Below are 22,078 nucleotides of genomic sequence, written 5' to 3'. Positions count from 1 at the left end.
ACAATTCTGACTTTAATTATTTCTCATCTGATTACAAAGGTTTGAGTTGAAAGCTCTGAACTTTAGGTTTAATTTCCGAAGTTGATATTTTGGTATTTTAATTCGGAAATAATAATGATTCTAATGTTGCCTTAATACTTTGACCTCGGAATTCCGTAAACGCACCATAGGGTTCTTTTCCACCAGCTTCTCCCTACGTGGACCTTCACTCGTTGCTGCCACATACCGCAGTCAGTGAAGCATTAAGCTTGTTAGGTGCAACGGAACAAAGCCGCCTCTCTCAAATCACGACAGCGCGAATAAAACAACAAAGGCCGCAGACGTTTTCCTTTCCTCAAATCGCGGTCGACGTGCGATTAAAGGTGAGCGGCCATCTTCTGTGTCATTAACAGGTCGAGTCACGCTCTCCGCAGGTGCGCGCGTGTGTCGCGCCGGCTCGTGCGTGACTCAGCCAATCAGAGCGGGACACTCCGTTCGCGATTCACAACTTTCAAAACATTTACGCGTGGGTTTGTGGGCTGAGTCCAGTTACATCAGCCGCACTTTTGTGAGCGGTGCTTGGGCTCAGCGGAGGAGAACAGCAACATTCACCCTCTGACACACAGCGGAGAGGCGCCTCTACGCTCCGGACTCAGTGGCGCGCGACGGGACGCGAGCTTCACTCATGGAAATACTTTCACCCCAAACCGTGAAGAAACGCGGGACTTCATGCTGCAACATAAAGGTAGGCGCCGCCGTGGAAGTTGGTAGCCCGCAGCGCTTGTCCTCTCGCTGTTTATACAAGCACCTGGATCAGGTATACGCTCAACATGTCATAACACGGAGACAAGTCAGGACCTGTGCGAGGTGTTCGACAGCGACCTGTCGCACACAACGTCGACGTGTTGTACCTTTAAACAGGTTAAATATCACTTGCTTGAACTTCTAAGTGTTATTAGTCGCTAAACTGAATCATCAGACGAGTGTCGGAGAGTCGGGCTTTTCGCTGGTTGAAATAAGTAATGATGCACATTCAGGGCAAACGTTTTACAGTAAGAATGTGGAGAATTAAATACGTATTATCAATTAATAAATTAATATTGGTTGTTTATTATGTGGTGGTTATTATGTGCCAAACGGTGTAGTTGATTGTTTAATAATTTCCTGTCAATCATTTTTGCTAATTTCGTTGATAATTCTAAAAAAAATCCATATTTTTTTAAAAGTAGCTTTGTCACGTGAAAAGGTCTTATATATTTCCAGTATTTCTGTCTGTAAATATGAAAAATGCTTCGACCCGCTTCCTTTCTGATAGATAGGTAGAACACTTTGTTCCAGGTGAGTAATAATGAGACATGACTTTTGTGAATGAGGTATGACTAATGCACCTATATACTGTAAGTTCGGACGACGCAACAAGGAACAACTTGAGTAACTTATTATTTTCCCTAAAGGTGAAGATTTACGTGAAAAAGCTTCAAAGCAGTTTTTACTTTCAGCGTGTGTTCATCGCTTGAGATCTTTACGCACGAGACCCTGTGTGTTGAAATCGAGATGTGCAAATATAGACTGGGCGGTGGGTGGAAGATAGTTGAGCTGTGCACTTCTCCTACACATGTCATCACATCATTCACTTTGGGAGTTGACACTGAACTCTAGGCCAGAACTGCACGCTATGAATGTCCCTGAAGTTCTATATTTAGAGAATATTAGTTGTTCAAAACATGTGAAATAGCCGCTGTACAAAAAGCGGTACATTTGAATTAAGTGTGGGCCTCTTAATCTGACAATTGCAGCAAAATAGTGGAAAAGGGTTCTTCCCACTTGAAACTAGACCCATGCGCACTGAGCAGAACCAGCTGTTGAACAATAGCTTCAGCGGCAGCAGTTGTATCCATCCATTCTTTCCTGACACCAGTACACGCTGTGCATGGCTTCGCACTCTATTTGCTTAGTTTCACCAGGACATTCTGTTTGCCTTTTGCACAACTTTGAACTTATCTACTGCGGGCTACACCTTGGGTCCGTGCGGAGGTTGCTCCATCAAGTTCTCTTTTAAGGATATTCCCGTCAACATCCGAGCCAAGTTTCTGCTCAGGGACACACAGTGCTCGTGTCCCGCCGGACAGAGCTGCTTGAAGCCTCGTCCCTGCACCTCGGCCTGTGACCTAGCGTTTGTAGATGAGGAAAACGCTCAGTTCAGCGCTTCGTGACATGGACTACTTCTCTTTATTGCTGCGACTCAGATGAGAACAATGATACCGCTGCCTTATCTGTCTGCGAGCAGCACAATTTGCAGCAGGCTGTGTAGCACAGACACTGGAGCAGGGGAAAAACAGCAACGGAGGCAAAGTCATTTCCCACCAGCCCCAGATCTCACAAATATTGTCATAATGATAGAGTCATAATTTCCTCTGGACCGATAGAGTTAATCTACAGGTTGTAGTTTTACAACAGGAGTTATGCAACACAATACTAGTACAGTAGCAGTTGATGAGGGAACAGGCATTTTGCAGAAAACTAAGCCTGCTGATTTCAGTCTAAATGCTCTAGTTTTATTCTTATATATCATTGAATGTTTGGTGGCTTACTACTCTTCTAAAAATACAAAAGCACTCCTTTGTTCATGATGCTATTGTGCAGTGGATCCGTTTTATCTTGATTTCACAATGGTCATCTCGCCCTTCAACTGTAACACGCGCCCCCCAAAATAAAAGCAATGGAAATTCAAGTAGCAACTTCCCCCAATTCTTTCCCTCACAGCAGGTTGAAGCCTGGGACAACAGCTACCAGACAGATGGAACTGAGCGTGTTCAAAAGGGATAAATATGTCCCTGATCTGTGGAGAATCCAAGCCGGGCCCGTCCACTTTCCTGCTTACTGACATCAAATGGGCTTAAATTGCTAATGTTAACAGTGTGGAGAAATAATAAATCTTGCTTCTTCACATTGTGACGTGGTGTTGACACATGGCAGCGCTCAGCACTATTTGTACTTGTGGTTCATTTTTCTTCCTTTTGTAGTGCAGTGCAGTTCTGATTATGAATGTTGCACAATTATGAAGTATACCCCCCCCCCCATCAAGAATAAATGAGCTCCTCTATGTCATCCTAAGTAATGACTGGTAGTTGTGCACTTTATGGATTATGTGTTGTTAGTAATGGCTTGTCAGACGTGAAGCCAAGTTGTTAGGAGCTAAAACAAGATATATTCATCAGCTGTTATCAGCATTGTAAAAACACGAATCCATGCTAAGGCCTAATATGGGTTTTTGATGAATGATTTCGATGATCTGAATTTTTGTGTTGTGTTTGTGTTGTGAACGCCAAGCTTTTTATGGTAATTAGATTTTCTGCCTGCTCAAATAGTCTCAGTTGTATAGTCTTGATAATTAAAGCCCATTTGAAGACATACAAGGATAAATTTTTAGCAACAAGCATCTATTGTGTGTGCTAAGCCGCCATGAAGCTAGGCTTTAATAGGATTCGCTGTTGTGGGTTCAGGGCACAGTTTGCTCCTCCTCCGCTGACCCTGGCAGCCGGTGAACGAACCCAAAGCTGAGAGTCAGTCCTGCGTTTGTAGCGGATCCACTCCCAGTCTCAATGCGTCTCTTTAGCATCATCTGTGCCTTCACGCCCACTTGAGTGCCTCTGACCACCACCTTACACTGATCCCCAGGAGAGACACGCATATCACTAACTGGAGAACTCAGCTCCACCTCAGCCAGCATTGAAATACTGCCTACATGTCACTAATGTTGTATCTGTGCGATGATGTGCTTCCTGTGAACTGGCCTCCAGTTTAGGGCTTCTAAGCAGGAAAATGCTCTGAGCCTTGAATATGTTCCACGTAAAACCGTGTCAGTGTGCAGACAGTGGCACATCAGCCGACATTCATGTTTATGAGCTGCGTCCATCACATTTGCAAACTCTTGTCAGAGCGTGCCGGATGTTTGTTCCACGTGTTCACTGTAAGAATCAGTCCTGTCTCACCATCGCTACCTTTGCACTCACTTGTGATTCTTTAAGGCCATCACTCTGACTGTGACCGTCTGTGTCCTAGCTGTTCGTCCTGTGCCACGGCCTCCTGCAGCTCTCTCAGCTGCTCTACAGCGCCTACTTCAAGAGCACCATCACCACAATCGAGAGACGCTATGGGCTCAGCAGCTACTCTTCAGGAACCATTTCCTCTCTCAACGAGGTAGGTGCCAACAACAACATGCCCTCGCTCGGCCCAGGACCCTGTACAGCCTCATTTCAAGGATGCCGGTGACAAGAGAGGAATTGAAGAATAAGGAACATTGCACTTCCGGACAATTCAAGCGGGACATGAGTATTTTGGAAGAGTTTTATCACAGATACAGGGGTCAGGAAGAATGAAGGAATGTTCTGTATGCGCTTGTCGCAGGGGGTGCGGGAGCATTAAGGAGCATTTAAACGCAGCACAGAGATAAACATGTAGCAGTTGTTTCATACGACCGCTGGTCACCAGTGTCTGCTTCAAACTGGTGAACTACAGTTCCATCATTATAAGACGGGACATCACTGGTTTTGAATTGACTGTGGCATCTGTGTGCTGTGTTTGATGTGAAAGGTGTGAGGCTCCCGCTGGTTGTTCCCTCTCTAATATGTTTCTCCGTCTCTCTTCCAGGTCAGTAACAGTGTGCTGATTGTGCTCGTGAGCTACTTTGGAAATCGAGTTCATCGTCCTCGTGTCATTGGAGTCGGCGGACTTCTGATGGCAGTCAGCGCCATGCTCCTGACCTTACCTCACTTTTTGTCCCAGCGCTACGAATACGACTCGGTTCTATTCAGTAAGTCCAAGCCATTAATATCGGGCCGCATTGCTTCTCTGTCTCCACTGTCACTGCTGCGACAGCTAATGTAACTCAGTGCAGACCAGGCAACTTGTGAATGTACAAATATGTCAATGCAATTTATGACTTTAGTCCGGAGTTAGTGTAAAACTTCGCAGCCCTCGAATGTCTCGTCAGCAGGGGCTCCATAGCAGTCAGGACGAGTCAGGCAAGTATCTGCTGTCTGGCTCGCTGCTCCCTAGCTGAACTCTGGTATTCATCAGAAGAAAATCCAAAGTCTTGTTGTGCTCTGATGAATGTTAAAGAGATGAGGATTCCTCCCCGAGTGTTTAATTTAGAATAACAATGGGCCTAATCCTTTTTTTACTTTGCCCCCAGACAAACTAGCCTGATGTTGTTCACAATGTCAGCGAGGAGTCAGACAGGCTCCAGGAAATTGAAGCAGTTCCACTGATATCCATGTCTAATTACGTCTCTCCTCTTCCGACCGCGTGACGCGCCACAGGTCGCCACGACATTTGCAACCTGCATCGGAACTCCAGCAGCTCTGAGTCCTGTGGCCGAGAGGAGAACCGGCGTCTGGCCGACACCAGCAACCTGTGGCTGCTCATGGGCAGCGCTCAGCTGCTCTTCGGCCTGGGCTCAGTGCCCATCCAGCCCTTTGGGATTTCCTACATAGATGATTTTGCAAAGCCCGGCAACTCCCCTCTTTACATAGGTGAGTAGCCTGTCATTCAGACGGAGACAATTTGATTTGGATAAAGTGGAGTCTTTGTCTGACGGCGTTGCCTCTCATTCACAGCCATCCTGTTTGCTGTGTCTGTGTTCGGGCCTTCCTTTGCCTACCTGCTGGGTTCAGTCATGTTACGCATCTATGTGGATGTGGACAAACCCAGCTTAGGTAAGGTCACCTTACACCACTGTAAAGCATAGCTGTTGTAGGAGTACTGACTCAGCATACGCATGCTTTTCCTGCAGGAGCTGAACAGGAGCTGAGACCCAGTGACCCCCGCTGGGTCGGCGCCTGGTGGATGGGTCTGCTCATCATCTCTGGCTGCCTGTTCCTCACCTCCATCCCCTACTTCTTCTTCCCCCGTAAAATGCCTCCAGAGGAAGATGTAAGTTTCTCTCTCAGAGAAACAACAGATGTTTGAGAAATACAACGTTAATTTAGTGTGTCTTTTGAAAGTTGCAGAAATGTTGTTTCAAAGTGATTTATTGCACATGTCATGTATTACTGCCACCCGCTGGCTACACACCAGCATTGCAAGTTAGTTTTTTTACCAACTTGGAAGTGTTTCTGAGCATTTGAATGACCAGTAACCTAATAGTACCACTGACATGTTGTAACAGGAGTGCAACTTGTACAGTCTTTTCACTAAAGACTAACTTTTTTAACACAATCGGAATCCATGAAAACACAACTTGGGCTCATCTTATAGTTACAGTCTGGGATTCATAATACCAAAAATAACACATAACAATAAAGCTCCATAATAAGCTTTAGATGCTTCTTCTAATGTTTTCATGCCACTTTTTTTCCAGGTGACTGAAAGTGAGAGTGACATAAATGATGACTTTAAGAAGCCTGACATCTCCCTACTTGAGTTTCTGAAGAGTAAGTCCATCATAATCAACCTGCAAACTAAAAATACTATTAAAAGTAATATGACAATTTTCTGCATGTGATCAGTGTTTCCCAGGATGTTCGTCCACCTCCTGTTGAGCCCTCTCTTCCTGATTCTGGTCCTGGCCCAGTGCTGCTTCTCCTCTGTGATCGCGGGTCTTTCTACCTTTCTGAACAAGTTCTTGGAGCGGCAGTACAGTGCCTCGGCCGCATACAGCAGTCTGCTAGTAGGTGGGTGCTGGAGGAGTGCGGATATGAAGGTGGCTCATCTACTGATCACAAACATGGCCCTGTGGGTCAGCCATAGAAAGGGAACTGTTGACTCCATTGATGGTTTATTCCAGGTGCATTGAATCTGCCGGCGGTAGCAGTGGGGATGCTGATTGGCGGAGTCATCATGAAGAGAGCAGGTCTTTCTCTGAAGACCATCCCTCGTTTCTCTGTGGTCATGCTGACCACCTCCACCCTTCTCTGCATCCCACTTTTCTTCATGGGCTGTCCCACCCAGAAGGTCTCAGAGGTCAATTTTAACCAGGGGTATGGTCTGAGTTTTGTGTATATATAGGCTCTCTATGAGAGAAATAGACCAATTTGACTCATGTTTTAAGAAATCACTCAATAGAACCTTCTGAATGACACGATACATTGTGATTCCAGCCTAGCCTCTACGTTGCTTTCTGTTCCCCGCAGGTCTCAATCCACGTGTTATGCCAACTGCTCCTGTCCTGCCAGCGCCTTCAACCCCGTGTGTGGTTCTGATGGCATTGAGTACTATTCCCCTTGTCATGCAGGCTGTACGAACTTTACTCTAGACCCCAATAACACCCACAGGGTTCAGGTGAGTGCCTCCTGCTCATGGTTTCCTCACACAGAAAAGCCTGATTGTTAATCATTTTTACAGCACTGAATGTAGAGATCAGCATTTTTTATATCCTGGCACAAGATTTGTAAACTACTGCTAAAAAATGTTAGTCTGAAATCTGCAGAGTAAACATTTTTTTAACCAGTTTTTTACCTGCATGCTTTGAACTGGAAGTGACTTTTGCTTGTTCTAATATTCAGATCTGAAACTTTGCTGCAGTTGGTTGCACAGATTCATTTTCATATAGAAAAGACCTAGCATAAGCTAGACCTGCATAAGAATAAAAGGCTTTGATCATTTGGGATCTTCCATTGTAGGAGAAAGCAGAGAGGGACACGGGTGTCTTACAGTCCACAATAAATCAGGCACCCTTAGTCACAAGATATAGGAGGTGTTGTCAGATTAACAAAACAGCATTGTTTAAACCCCACAGTGTGTGAATAGTCTACCAGTAAGTGGATTTTGTGTCTGTTGTTGTAGCGCAGTAATCGGTTTGAGGGAGAATGTAAGGCCAGTGTGTGACACTGAAGCACAAACACGGACAGTGATGGCTACAGCTACGGTAGCTCAGTGAATTATTCCCACGAGGTCACAGAATAATTCTTTCCGATCCAAAAATCCGAAATATCAAAAATAAACATTTTCAGAAACAAAGTAAAAAGACACAGTTAGGATTTAGATTCCGCCCTCCATCTTCCCTTGCTTCATCTTTAGTCTTCACACATAAAGTGGAACTGTTTGTTTTTACATACAGCACCATGTATATTTCCTTTCCTTTCTTTCTGGATATAGCTCTATACCAACTGCAGTTGTATATCTGGGAGCCAGGCTCATGCCCATCCCGCTCCGTGTCCAAACAGCTGCCCTCATCTGCTCCTTCCTGTGATACTCGTCATCGCTCTAGCGTCACTGATCGCCTGCCTTACTCACAACCCCATGTACATGATGGTGCTCAGGTAAGAAAGGAAGATGACTTATGTTGGCAGGGAACAATCTGCATATACCCTCCTTTTCAGAATACACTGTATGTTCTAATTGACTGTAGATTTACAAAAAGGTGGTTTTATGCAGCCGTGACTTCTTATCTGCTAGTTTTAACAAAATGTTACATGTTGACAGCCTCTCTCCCACAGTCTGTTGTCTTTTATTCTCAGAAACACCTTCATAGACATTTCCAATAATTGCCCTTGTAAAAGGCAGAGCTACTCTTGCTCTTAACAGACTCTGCTGGCGGTCTATAAAAACACAAAAGCTAAAATTATGTGAACTTCATGCAGAGCTCATAATGAAATCTAATAGACTTGACCCAGAAGTTGGAACATTTCATAAGAAGTAAGTTTATTTTTTTGCCTTGCTCATTTCAGATCTGTTCCTTCTGAAGAAAAGTCATTTGCTATAGGAATCCAATTTTTACTCATGAGATTATTAGGTAAGTCAGAAGCCAAATGCTTTGTATGGCGTTAAGATAATCAAGATAATCTTTTTTGTAAAAAAGAACAAAAATAAATAAATTTAAAAAGAACTGAAATAGTCCAATTAATGAGTTTATATAGTACTGCTACGTAAAGGGTCTTGTAGATCGATACTGATATATTTTTGGAAATTATATACAGTTGCTGTTTTTAAATTTAATGGCTTTTTCTAATTTTATATTTACATTGTAGCAACACCATGAAATAAAATAAATAAATTAAAAGTCAGAATATGGAAAATATGCCTTTTTAAAAAGAAAATAAAAATGTCTATTATAATAAAAAACTATATACTTCTACTGTGTACAAATATTATAAAGTCTTGATTATACTTCTACAGTACAGTATATTCAACATAGCAAACTTCCGAGTTCCATTCTGTTGAATTAAATCAGGAATTATTAAACATACTTCCGAATTACATTTATTGGTGCTGTGACCAACATCCAATCTAATTAGGGTGAACACAGATTTTTGGTTTTGAGTAAATATTAGAGGGCCCCTTAGTGCTCAACCCAGAACACCAGACCTCACTCTCTGTCTGCTTCCCTCCAGCCTGGCTACCTGCCCCTGCTCTCTTCGGGATGGCGATCGACACGTCATGTATCTGGTGGAAGCGCGTCTGTGGGAAGAAGTTTAGCTGTAGCTACTATGACAATAACGTTTTACGGAACCGGTTAGAAACCATATCACATACGCATCACAAACGTCCACTACTGTCAGACCACTGCAGACAATCATTCATCTCTATTTGTCTGACTTCTGCAGGTACCTGGGTCTACAGGTGGGTTATAAGGTCATGGGCATCTTTCTGCTGATGGTGCTGGGCTGGAAAGTGCAGCGGACCCGAGAATACAGTCTGGAGAAGAAGCCAGAGGGACTGCTGTGACCCGGAGACTTTCCACTGCTAATGTGTGAAACAATTTGATGAACAATGTGTGAGAAGCAAACCTGCATCAGTTGGAGAGAGACAGAGTTCAGAGCTCAGTTCTCTGCCTGGAGTTACAACGGTTACAAGTTAAGAAAGGACGATGAAACAGCTCTCTCGTGGTACCTCATAACACCATGCTTTATAGATGCACCTGAGACAGGGACCAGAATCTGACTGATGATTAAGCAATAAAGGAAGATCTATGTATATAGCATGTTCTAATCTTGTTCTAATAATGTAGTGATTTTTTAATGTTTCTATTTACAGTAGAAACATAATTTGTAACACATTAACTGTATAGCTTAATATTTAAGTTTATTTTTTAAACTGTCTCATACATAGAGACTGCAATCCAGTACTCATTTCATATACTTTATAACACTTGATTTAATTGCTGTGCTTTGCAAAACAATGTGTAGATATAAATACACCTACTCAGAAAATGAGGTAGCATATAGATGTACATTATGCCTCTTATTTGTGGTTACATGATTGTTGTAGTGAAGTGCATAATGTGTACGGTCAGCTGGCTAATAAATACATTCAAGTCTTTGTCCGTTTTGAGATACCGGCTTTTTTTGCTTTAGGAAGGAACAAACGCTCCACGCTGCTTGGTGGAAGGAGAATCGAATCATAACAGACCACTCCCTCTGCAGTCCACATCAGTCCTCATCCAAGTCCACCGGCAACTTTGGGTGATGAGAGCCAGGGGTCATGACCCCATAGAGTAGAAGCACCTCCAGACGTAATCACTTGGAGACAAACGGACCAGACCCATGGACTCCAAACTCTTACTCTGTGCTGTGTCCCACCTAAGAGCACCCACTTCTGTGGGGTCTAAGGATTTTATCACCATCACAGAGTTGATTCCTCTTTGACCTTGATATAATAATTAACAAAGCCTGAGGAGCGCCACAGCTACTGTCTGTCCCACGAAACGGACCAATCATTTAGAGCTGACACCTCAGGGACCATTCAGTCTTAACCCAGCTTTGCTCTCACCTAATATAGAACTGTGTACTACGTTTTAAGATTTTGAATAGAATAGAATAGCCTTTATTGTCATTGTATAGCATGTATATAATAAAATTGGATGTGGTCTTGGTGCAAACAGACAATACAATACGGTAAAAAAAACAACAACACACATGTCCCACACTGATCACAGTCGCATAGTTACTGTCCACACATAAATATTGCACAAGACTGATTATTTAATGTGCTATGTATTGTTTAGATGTCTGGTAGCCCAGGAGTAGAAACTGTTTTTCAGCCTGTTTGTCTGGCTTTGTATGCTCCTGTATCTCTTGCCGAGGGCAGGAGAATGAAGAGACACCGACCAGGGTGTGATTAGTGTTATCAGTAGTTAAATGTGGTGTTTAACATCATCAGTATAAAACATCATTAGTTCTCAACTTTGATATTGAATAAAATTGGTTCAAGTATAAGTAGATACTCCAGAAAATTGGATTCTTTGTGTAAAGGATTTAACATGGTTGGAGTCATACATTTGTTTGCCGACCCTAAATTAGATTTTATTTATTACAAGAATAATGAGATGAAAATATCATATCAATAAGTGTTCTAAGCAAACATAGTCAGAGTTGGGGTATATATTCACTGGGTGTGTGACAAATCTATAGACATTGCATGGAGGGTCTCATTGTTGAAAATGCAGGGCTCACTGTAGGATTTTGTGACTTACAGCGTAATTAAACCCAGAATTGCAGGACATTTTAGCTTGTGCACCGTTTTTATATTTACTTCCCAATTATACATGAATGCTGTACAACACTGGTTTATCCCTTTGTTACACTTAAATTTCTATAAACAACAGCAGCTACAATAAAAATATGTCATGTAAAGAGAACAAAGAGAAAAAGTTTAAACTCAACCACAATACTCCCCACCTCTCCGCGCCCTCAGAACAAATGACGTCATCCTATACCACGACTGTCAGGTCGGCGGAGAACGAGGAGAGGCCGCGCATGCGTACAACCCCTCGGGTATCGAAAAAAAATCACCCCGAGCGTCACGGACCTGTGCAGCAGCAGTGAGTCCCTATCACGAAGAGTGAGAGAGAGCGAGTGTGTGTGTGTGAGAGAGAGAGAGACAGAGAGAGAGAGAGAGAAAGAGAGAGAGAGCACGAGCGGAGCTGGACGGGAAGCAGTTACGCCGCCTTTTCCATCCAGCATCTTCTCCACCCAACGCCGAACTCGAGTGGGAACACGCAAGTACACGCACTGTCCTCCGGTGTCCAGAGCCCCCTCCTCCTCCTTCTCGAAATGTCCGTGGTCAGTGACTTTGGGAACCCTCTAAGAAAATTCAAACTCGTCTTTCTGGGGGAGCAAAGTGGTAAGCGGCGTTTTATTCCGCGGAGAACTTCGTGCCGTGGTGTTTGTGTGTCAAGTGAACCCGTTGCACCTGCTGCCTGGAGCAAGTTAATGTAGTTGAGCATCGGGCGTTTCGCTAGCTAGTCCGGCGGACTTCCAGAGTTTGACGGAGAAGAAGAAAAAATGTCCTTGAGGGAGAAACGTACATTTTATTGGTGTTTGCAGCGCGGTGGGGGGCGTTTAATCAAATTACCAAACCGGTAATGCTCTCTACAATGGACCGAAGCGTGTGAACAGTGTCGGTGCCCCGCAGTCTCCAAGTTTAACAGCCAAAAGCGCTGAGCCGCTGCTTATAAGGCGTTTGGGCTGCTGTTAGTTAGCGACGGGGAGGGATGGCGAATGCTCGCTGAACGGGTCCAAACGTGAGCAGCCTTGGGTCTGGTGCTGCGGATGATACAAGTTGGTAAATATCGCTGTGTGGAGACACACCCAGGCTGTCAGTGGCGATGACACAACTTGTGTGGCCGCAGTCTCTGCCCTGGTGTTGTTTTTGTCCGCCTGGATCGGAGGATGACCAAGTTCTTTTTCCTCAGGATCACTTGCTTCGTTTTAATACATGTTTGGGGTAAAATGAATAATCTCAGCATAACGCGAAATGATTATCGCTGTCGGTCTCCATCCCAAGCTTTACTCGCCCACACCCTCAGACAGTAAACGCTTCTCTCTTTCTGAGATTTCTGTGTGGCAACAAAATTGTTTTCCCCAGATTAGACTGAAGCTGCTGAGACACGATTTGAGTCTTTATCGTGGCTGATGAGGTTACATTCAGTTCCCACAGCAGCTAAATCAACCACATTAGTCATTATATCTGTCCTTTGGTAGGTCTTAATGATATTTCAGTATAATCTGACCATGCATTGTATGGTGCAGTGTTTCATTTACAAGTTGGTATAAATACCTAAATAATACTTCAACACCTTGTCATACTGTACAACTAAGCAAAGTTTAGCTACACAAAAACATGTAATAACCTTACAGAAGTCCTGGCAGTGTTACACAATGGATGGCATTCTGTTGCGTTCATTGTTGAGACATCAGCCAACACCATTTTCTGGTTCTACCTGCCAAAAAGTTCTATTCTCCGTTAATTTCGAATTGACTATCTTTGCACCATTTCATTCCAAGACAATAATAGATTTAATAGATTAAATGAGAGTTTATAAATGAGAGAAAAGACCAGTATAAGATTTTGCTGAAAATGTAACTGTGGCCTACAAAGGAAAACAACACACAGTACAACATCTAGCATGTACACAGTACAGTAAATACAGCTATAGTTTACAAAAACCAAAGTGGAATGTTTGAATTTGGACAAAGATGATATCAGGGAGTGTGCTGTATTTGGCAGGTCACAAAGCTGGCTGAGTGGTTAGTTATAATGTAAATAAATTATGCTCTGACTGGTGAGATAAAGAAGCCTCATGTCATATTCAGTGGATGGTAAACTATTAAAATCTCTAGTGGAGGAGGAACTAATGTATTTCCTTCATATAAGTTACAGGTTCATACTTGAGCACTCTATGTGTGTTATGTTATATATAGATATTCATATGTAGGGTGTGCACCAGTTGGAATCAGTCTGATGTCTGTGCTACTTGATGGATATTACTTGCCCATGGGTTTTACTGTCTAGTACTGTATGTGTTTGTGCATTGAGAGTTCCCCGGAAATGAGTGGAGTGTGTGGTTTTCAGTTTGCAGAAGTGCTAGGGTCGTGTGTGTCAACCATGCACACAGTTTGGTTGGAACACATTAGGCCTGAATTATTAATGAAGAACATTTTTCATCATAAGCAGTGTGAACCATCTCTTAATTAAACTCCATAATGGTGGAACTTCCTGTTCAGTGATTTACAGCTTGAGATCAGGGTTTGGTTCAAGATATAATCAGGTGTCTTAAATAGACTCTGAAGCTGGCTTTGTTTGCTGCAGTTATGTTGTGGCCATGTAGAGAGTACACCCTAAATATCTTTCAGTTGAAGTGATGGGGTTCAAGAAAGAGTTGTTCTTTGAAAAAACGAATCCAGATGTTGATATGAGGCTTCTGCAGACGTAAGTTGATTAATCTTGCAAGTTCCAACCAAAGGCTCTTAATGTGAACATCTCTCTTAGTATCCTTCTGAGCATTGTTGCCCAGACATTAGTCATTGGATGAAAAGGCTGCAACTTTGGAAGATATTCATTTAGTGTGACAAATGTAAGATATTTTTTCACAGATGCAGCCCTGTGATCTCTACTCGGGAATCATTTTTTAGAGCAATTAAAGAGAAATGCATATTTTAATACTGTGTGACCCTGTGATTGACTGGCTACTTATGTACAGGCTGTACCCCACCTCTTGGCCAAATGACAGCTGGGATAAGCCCCAGGACCCCATGACCCCGAGGAGGACAAGCAGTTCAGATGATTAATGGGTTGATTTCAGTACAAAGAAAGATCATAGCTTTTCACGTAAAGAAACATAGTATTCAAAGTCTGAAGGAGAAAGTAATCATTACAGTGCTTCATTTATTGTTCACCGATAAAGCTGTATTTTTCACTGGCATCATGTCACATATACTGTACAGTAGGACAAAGCTACAAATTGATTGTTGCTCCCATGATAGATAACCCAGGTTCCCATATTCAGCCTCTTGCATAATTACCTCTGACATCACAGCTGAGTGATAATTATGGTGACTGCTTTAATTTTATCAGTATTGTAATCCTGTGGCCTTATATGCAGCAGTCCTGTAGGTTTGTAGGGCTTCAGGACATTAGGCAGCTGTTGGCCTCAGTCTAGAGAGTATTTGGTAAAAGTCTTTGTGTCGCAGAGCTCTAAAGCCTCTAGAGATGCTACAGGTCTGTGCAGAGGGGTCGCAGCCAGTCGGTAGGAGCGGAGTCTGTGTCTCCTGTGAAAGGATATTATTTGTCAGCCACTGCTCATCCAGACAGCGGCTGCGACAGCCTCATGTTTGATTGGGTCGTCTCCGGCGGTGCTGTGTCTTTCTGACATGTTGGCTGTAATTGCAGCCGGTGCCCAGGCGGGCGTGAATCCCGTCAGTCCTGCCACTATCATTTATTAATGAACATGACTGGACTCGAGCTTGTCAGGAACAGGGGCAACAGCAGGGGGTGTGCTGGAAAGACTGCTTGTTCTTTTTAGGTTGGTGGATCCTGTGTACAGTGAAGGCATGTAATGGTGAAAGTGTGTGAGTAATGGGTCTATAAAGGGAAAGATGGCACGGCGTTCTGTTGTTCATAAAAAAATCAGCTAGCGTCTCAGAAGTGGGAGCTCCAGATTAAGTGGGTGGAAGCCGGCAGAATGTGAAATGAGCTGTCAGGAAGTCTGTCCTCCTGCATGCCTCTTGGTGTGTTTTCTATTCTGCTTGAACAAAGGAAACTGGCTAAAGATTTCCTCGACAAAGCTGAAGGCTTTAAACAGGCCGGTGAGCTGTTTCCAAGAGCGTGTGCCCACGCTCCTAGTGGGAGCAGCTTTGTACAAGTTCCAGCCTCAAAGCAATCAACCAGGTCATTGTCAGCACACCTTAGATCACTGCTCTGCATCAGCAGGGTCACTGACGTTTTACCATCAGCACCGTGTGCGTGGTACTTTGTAAAAGCCAGTTGCTCGGAGGTGATCCCCTGCTACATGCTTCATTTCACTGACGCTATCTATATTTGGTTGATGCGCTCGCATGGCTGTCATGAGATTTTGCTCACTGAATAAAAACGCCATCTTCCATCTCTCACCGGACAGAGATTGTCGCTGCACAATCTACAGTAGCACTGGTTCTAACATACTGCTGAGTCACCAGACCAATATGCCTCAAAGTAGAGTTTATTGGTTGTCTAATATCAATCACTGTGTCTCCAGGAAACAGCGTTGTGTGACAATGAAACCTCAGGGTTTGGCTTGCAGAGAGCAGCTGACACATTTCCTCACTCAGACTCAGAAACCACAAATGCAGATGGAGCTTACACGTTATTATAATGCAGCTTTTAATATAGATATTGCACAAAGATAAGATAAGCAGCGGGCGCAGTTTGCCTGGGTTGGCAACTTTAAACGACTGACGTCAACAGTGTGTTTACCAGCAATTTGCAAATATATGGTTATGGAGAGAAACTGCCTTTTAGCTTTTATTGGATATTTGAATTTCAATCACTTTCAATTCAGTTCTGGAACCAAAGCCATTGGTTTCATTGCAGCTGATTAACATTTCTTTTCATGAGGCAACCATAGTCAAATCCTGCATTGGTAATTATGATATTTTTCATGGTAGTGTATTTATAGCTTCCCACAAAACTTTGCAGCAGGCCAGAAGTCTGTACACCACATTGAAGCTACAGTACCTGGAAAAGGTCTTGTGGAAAGATGAACAGTCCTTACTGAAACACAGTACCGGTATGTATGGCAAAAAAATAGGACCCTTCAGTCCCGTGAAAACATAATTCTAGCAGTGAAGCATGATGGAGGGAGGATCTTGATTAAGGCTCTTGGACCTCCTGCTACTGTGAAGCTGAACATGAATCAAATCAGATCACATCAGGACAAATGTAATGCAAAAACCATAAAGAAGGCAGCATCATTTTCATGGAATCCTCTATTTACATGAAAATACTAAATACAGGATTCCTATGTATTTACTATTTGGTGTAATGAGGACACATTTTACTCAGACTCTGTCCAACACTCTGTAGTAAATTTTTACTAGACCCTCAGGTTGTAGGATTCTTTTGGAGCGTTAAATATAAGATAGGCTGTCGATAAAGACCTGAGAACAACCTGATGTTCCAGCAGGAAAGTCTGTTGGAGTCTGGTTCTTGTTTATAGAATTGCAGATCCTTTTGCTGTAACATTTGATAATCTTGCCTCTTTCTCATGTCAGATCTCATTCCGTCTTCCCGCCAAGAGCTGTTCATCTCTGATGGAGTAGGAGAAATGTCTCCATAACAGCTTGATCTGCTATCGATCATTTCAGCTGCCCATTAGTGGGACGATTGATCCAAAGACATCAATCCCAGCAACATAAGCAGGAACATAAGGATGTGAATGCAGCCTAAACTATACCCAAATACTCTAAACGTATAACTTGTTTGTTAAAAGTCTAGAACCTTCAGCGGCTGACACATTTAACAAAGATCCTAAGGGGCCTAAAAATAACCCTGAGTTGTTCCTTCAAAAAAAACTAACATTTTTGCATGTATTAAGAGGCGTCTCTAGACCCGAAGCTGATCTATAGCCAAGAATACCAAGCAGAGTGAAGGTAGCTCTATACATATGCTGCACAGCTGAGTGGGCGTGTTCCCAAAGGCCCTCGGGAAAGCACAGCCTTACTTATACGCTCTGCCTAGACAAAACCATGACTGCATATCCATCTGCTGCCCATGCAGTGATGTAGATGGACGGTCTGATTCACTTCCTCCTGTACCAGTGAAAAGAGTTTGGAAGCAAAATCCGATGACATAGTCATGTGTGGGAGCGGTTCTTACAAAAACCTCTTCTTACGCACTAGAGAACGTCTTTCCACAAGACTGAGAAACATGTGTTGCACTGATCAATTGGAAGGACCAAGACATGTAACCTTTGCGTCTTATAAATAGATTGGGCTTTTGTTACATTCAAGGTATTTCGGTTGAAAAGCCTGGCTAAACATAATCCCAGAGGCTCAGAATGGCTCTGTTAATAAAAGCTCTGCTGCAGAGGAAGGCTGTCATTTAGCCCCAATGGGATGTGACACTTCATCAAGTTCAACAGGTTTCCATCAATGTTCATTCTGTCTCTGGCTCCCCTCATGAGCCGTCATCATAGGGCTGCTTAGTCTCATGCAGATGTGGAGCCTGATTTACCATTTGATATATTAATATGTTTTATTATTTGTTAAAGGAATATAAATGTGTATTAATGTTTTCATCAGCGCTGTGCAGTACAGCAGATTTTGGGACACGAGCTGAGCGTTCATCAATCCTGTTTAACATACACTAGTAGAGACTGTTGGAGCTACAGTAGCTCTGGAAACAAATCAATCACGGAGCAGACAGCTCGCAGAGAAGCAGGTGGCAGGCACACTGTAGGACCCCGCTAATGCTTCAGAGTCTTACTCATGGTGTCAATATACTGTCTATCCCTACCCAAGGTTTGGATTTAGTTCTTTATAAACACATGCTGTTTATTTTATCTGTGTGCATCCTGTTAGTCACAAGTAAAGTATCTCCAGGGCCTCTATTTTTAAAATTATTCTTTAGAACCTCACGCAATCCTTAAGCCATGGGGGTGTATGGAGCAACGGCAAAGCTTTATCCCAAAAACAAGCTCACAATGGCCTACTGTAGAACAAAAAAGAAGGTAAACAAGAGTTCTCAGCTTTGAATCAGCTTTTCTGTTTCTGCTCTGTTGTGATGGTTTGTCCAGAATATTAAAAGAGTATCACAATGTGAATGGAGAAATAAGTTGATTTCTAAATTATTTCCTGGATAAAGCCTTGCGTAGCTGGGACTGCCAATGCTAACTTCCAAACACATTCACACTTTAACAGTAGGACTTGCACCTTCGCGAAAGCATGGACAATTGCACTGTGCACTCAATTGCATCTACGGTTACTGGGTGCAAGGACACTTTCATTTTTACCCTAGTGCTTTATTTGTGCTTTTTATATATTGTTTTTTTATCCATGAGCATTATGCTGCTGGAGATCTAAATTTCCCTCTGGGATAAATAAAGTATCTGTCTATCCATTCATCTGCTTATCCATCCATCCATCTATCTGTCTATTTATTTAGCAATATCTCCAAGGCAGTTCAATATGCCCATGGATCACAGTTTTCATTTATGACCTCTGTTCATTTTAGTGATGTAAGAGTAGTATAAGTCATTTTTGCCAATTTAAAAGGATAAGCTTATTGTCAACCTACTACAAGTGTTAAGTCACTATCATAAAGTGCACAGGGCAGCAAACACTAGAGCTGTATTTAGTTAACACTAAATGTCTGATGAAGCAGCGTTAATACTTCGTCACTATGTTGCTTTTACTTTAGCTTATAAGGCCTCTGCACTACAGAAACTGTTTTACTTTCAAGCACAAGGCAAAATATATAATAGCAAAAATATATTTCCTAGCTGTCAGGTAATATTTCAGGTCATACTAACACCAGCTCTCCTAAACACACCTGTCTTATATTGTACATTTGATGGGTCAATAGGTGCCTCTGCTTCACTTAACTGAGGCCTGGGTTTAAGAGCATTGTATTGTGGACAGTTTAAACACCTGCTTTCAATTTCAAGGATGAGATTCACTGACAGTCCTTGTGTTATTTGCAGTTGGCTCTATACATTTGCTTTGTCAACCCCTGAGCATCTAATTTCTGCTGAGTGTGTAATGTAATTAGGAATTTATGCTCTGTATTCAACACTGAGAACATGAGTATATCTTATTATCTTAGAAACAACACGCTCTCCGTCCGGTAGACTGTAAATGATAGCGCTGCTGTGTATTTCCATACGATGCTATTTTCATTTCTCCAGCCTGCAGCTGCTCTCTGCCTTCCTAGAATGGAATCTAATTTAAACATTAAAACACCAAGTTGGTCTCTCGAGCCCCTTGGCCTGAAACAGCAGACTTATGACTTCTGTCTCTTTCCCAGGGCAATGACAAACATCACAAGGCTCATATATATCAAAGCTGATGTCACACCTTGGTGGATTTGGACTGTTGTTGTGTGTATGTTGCTGTTTCTTTTAGTGACATCAAATGCCTCATTAGACTGCACAGGGGCTGGAATGGCTCTCTGAGTGCTTTATGTGTGCATAGGAGACTCGGCCTTTGTTGAATTTGAAAGCACATTCATCCATTATTCAGAGGGATCGGTTAATGGACGTGTCCTGCTACGAGTTCGTATTGCTCTGTATAGTATGTGTGTGTTTTGAATATGATTCTAGGTCTGATGATGAAGCAGATTCCAGCGTACCACACACACATCAGGTTTGGGATTTGGGGGTTTCACAACAACTGTTGTTGTGTGATGTGTGTGATTGTTATATTCCTTAATCAAGTTGGTTAGTGGCTAGTAGCCGAGGGTGGTTCTGACTAACTGACAACTCAGTATTTTTGAATTGAGTTTGAAATGTATTAACATGGACTGAAATGAGTTTGAAATCCTTATGACGTGTATAGATGCACAGAACACGCCACTCAACCTTCTCCACATGTCTGTGCTTTCATTACCCAGCATGTGCAGTTTTTTTAAGCAGAATAAAGATTAGAGAAATATTAGGTATCAATGATTCTTAACCCTCCAGTTAAGGTTGTCTTAAAGTTTAGTCATGGCAATCGAACTTCTTTTTTTTTTTTAATAGAATCAAGTCCAGTTGCCATGAATCAAATTTCAGACATCTGAACGCGCAATGGCAAACAGAGACATTTTTATCATGCTTGTGATGAGGTAGGACTAGATTCATGCAGAGAACTCTGCCATGCTCTGATTGGCTGCCAGGTCCTTGAGGGTACAGACATGTATGCATTGTGTGCAATACCTCAGTGGGGGCTAAGCTGGCCCTACATCATCTATTTTGTGAGTGATTGTTTAGGTTTGGAGTGGAGAGAATCTTTAACTATCATATTTTGTGTTTGCATAGTTCACAAATCGCAGAAGTAGGCAGAACCTAATGTGATCTTGACTGTGTAAGGCCTTTAACGTGCCATAAAATTGCATTTTGAGCTCTTAAGAGATGCCTTGATGAGATGTCTGCTGACGATGCTCAGCAAGTGCTGGTGGTGAAGGTGCAGGTTGTGGAGCAGCAGGTGCTCGGTGCTCTCTGATAATTGGCTCCGTGTTGCTAACTCACTCCAAAAAGGCTTTGAAGCGTCACACTGTTTAAAGACTTCATTAAAACCAGAGCTGTAATTGGAAACCCACTAGGCTGAAATCCCTTATCTGTGTTACTATTTATTTAGCTGTCTGTAAGGTTGGTGCATAATTTATAGCTAACCCAGTGTGATTGTATATCATTAACAGGAATGGCGTAATTGGTATTTACCTGTTGAATTTTTCCACTTTCTCTAGATATTCACGTGGGGTCTGAATAATATTACTTGGTTTCAGTAAAACAGCTCAGTAGAGATAAGTTATGTACAGTAGTAGCTATGAATGTTTTCAGTCATAGGCAGATACTGCCAGGGTCATTTGTTATCTGTTAATGTTATAATTTTTCGCTTGCTAACTAAACTAACTTTTTTTAAGACAACTCTTTTTTATTTTCATCTCAGGCATGGACCTAATAAACCTCCCACGGCAAATACTTAAAAGAAGACTCGAAATTAAAAATTGCCATCGATGCAGAGTCAGACAGTTTACAATATGTTTTGCAATTAATTTTGCTCTAAATGTGGCATTGCCCAGAAATCAAACCAAACAATGCAGCATTTTGTTTCCCAACCATGCAGACAATGAAATAAAAAGAGGGAGGAAACCCACTGGGTCTCTCCTAGCAGGCACAGGTTGTTGGTATTGAATTTGGCTTGTTGTATTAGTGTTATGTTTAGAATTTGTACAAACAACTTGCAACGATTATTTGTTTTATAATGTGACTATAATAAGTTTGTGTAAGACAGTGAAGAGAAGCGACATTAAATTCCCTAAATGTCAAGATGAGACATTTGGGCAGATGGCCTGGAGTCAGTGGGATATGAATCAAACACAAATTGGGCACTAACAATAAATTCTGGTTCCACTCTGAAACAATTACACTCTGTACCATCTTATATTCAAAGGGATTTTGCAGTGTTCATTGAACCTGCTTTTGAGCATTGGACCTTATCTTTAGGTCCAAATAATCTACTTAAGACTTTGTTTTTATTTTATTGTCTTCTGCGCTTGAGATGACTGTATGTTATTAGTTTTGCTTCAGGTTTGTTGCTGACTTGCAGACACACAATTTAAATGGAAGCTGAACTTCAGTGAGATGCAGTTTCCTCTGTAAACCCACTGTGTAAGAACACACCTCTACAGTATTACACCCTGA

At 42.5% G+C, this 22,078-nt stretch overlaps 2 protein-coding genes across 3 annotated transcripts in view; both read left to right on the top strand.

The window, feature by feature from the left end:
* Nucleotides 1–335: 335 nt before the first annotated feature.
* slco2a1 (solute carrier organic anion transporter family, member 2A1) lies at nt 336–10,239 on the top strand. The gene is made up of 14 exons (XM_029148697.3): nt 336–724; nt 4,042–4,179; nt 4,630–4,792; nt 5,301–5,513; nt 5,598–5,696; nt 5,774–5,913; nt 6,341–6,413; nt 6,489–6,653; nt 6,767–6,959; nt 7,113–7,260; nt 8,077–8,240; nt 8,649–8,713; nt 9,312–9,432; nt 9,525–10,239. Exons 1-14 carry the CDS (start codon nt 665–667, stop codon nt 9,643–9,645), a joined length of 1,863 nt encoding a protein of 620 aa, XP_029004530.1. The 5' UTR covers nt 336–664; the 3' UTR covers nt 9,646–10,239.
* A 1,493-nt stretch (nt 10,240–11,732) lies between these two features.
* Nucleotides 11,733–22,078, top strand: part of rab6ba (RAB6B, member RAS oncogene family a) — a 31,842-nt gene continuing 21,496 nt past the window's right edge. Inside the window, exon 1 of one of the 2 annotated variants that reach the window (XM_029147203.3) lies at nt 11,733–12,042. In XM_029147203.3, coding sequence (XP_029003036.1) covers nt 11,973–12,042 — 70 coding nt within the window. In that variant the 5' untranslated portion in view covers nt 11,733–11,972. The remainder of the gene's footprint in view (nt 12,043–22,078) is intronic. The other variant, XM_029147204.3, reaches the window with a different exon arrangement.

Source organism: Betta splendens, chromosome 4 (assembly GCF_900634795.4).
Source record: "Betta splendens chromosome 4, fBetSpl5.4, whole genome shotgun sequence".
In the NCBI taxonomy this organism is placed as follows: domain Eukaryota; kingdom Metazoa; phylum Chordata; class Actinopteri; order Anabantiformes; family Osphronemidae; genus Betta; species Betta splendens.
This window is presented reverse-complemented; position numbering and strand designations above follow the sequence as displayed.

What these genes read in the sequence shown, in the direction of transcription:
- slco2a1 (XM_029148697.3), top strand. Translation starts at nt 665, where the DNA reads ATGGAAATACTTTCACCCCAAACCGTGAAGAAACGCGGGACTTCATGC. An exon ending in TTTACTCATGAGATTATTAG is followed by an intron (nt 8,714 to 9,311) that starts GTAAGTCAGAAG and finishes GCTTCCCTCCAG; the next exon opens with CCTGGCTACCTGCCCCTGCT. An exon ending in AATAACGTTTTACGGAACCG is followed by an intron (nt 9,433 to 9,524) that starts GTTAGAAACCAT and finishes TGACTTCTGCAG; the next exon opens with GTACCTGGGTCTACAGGTGG.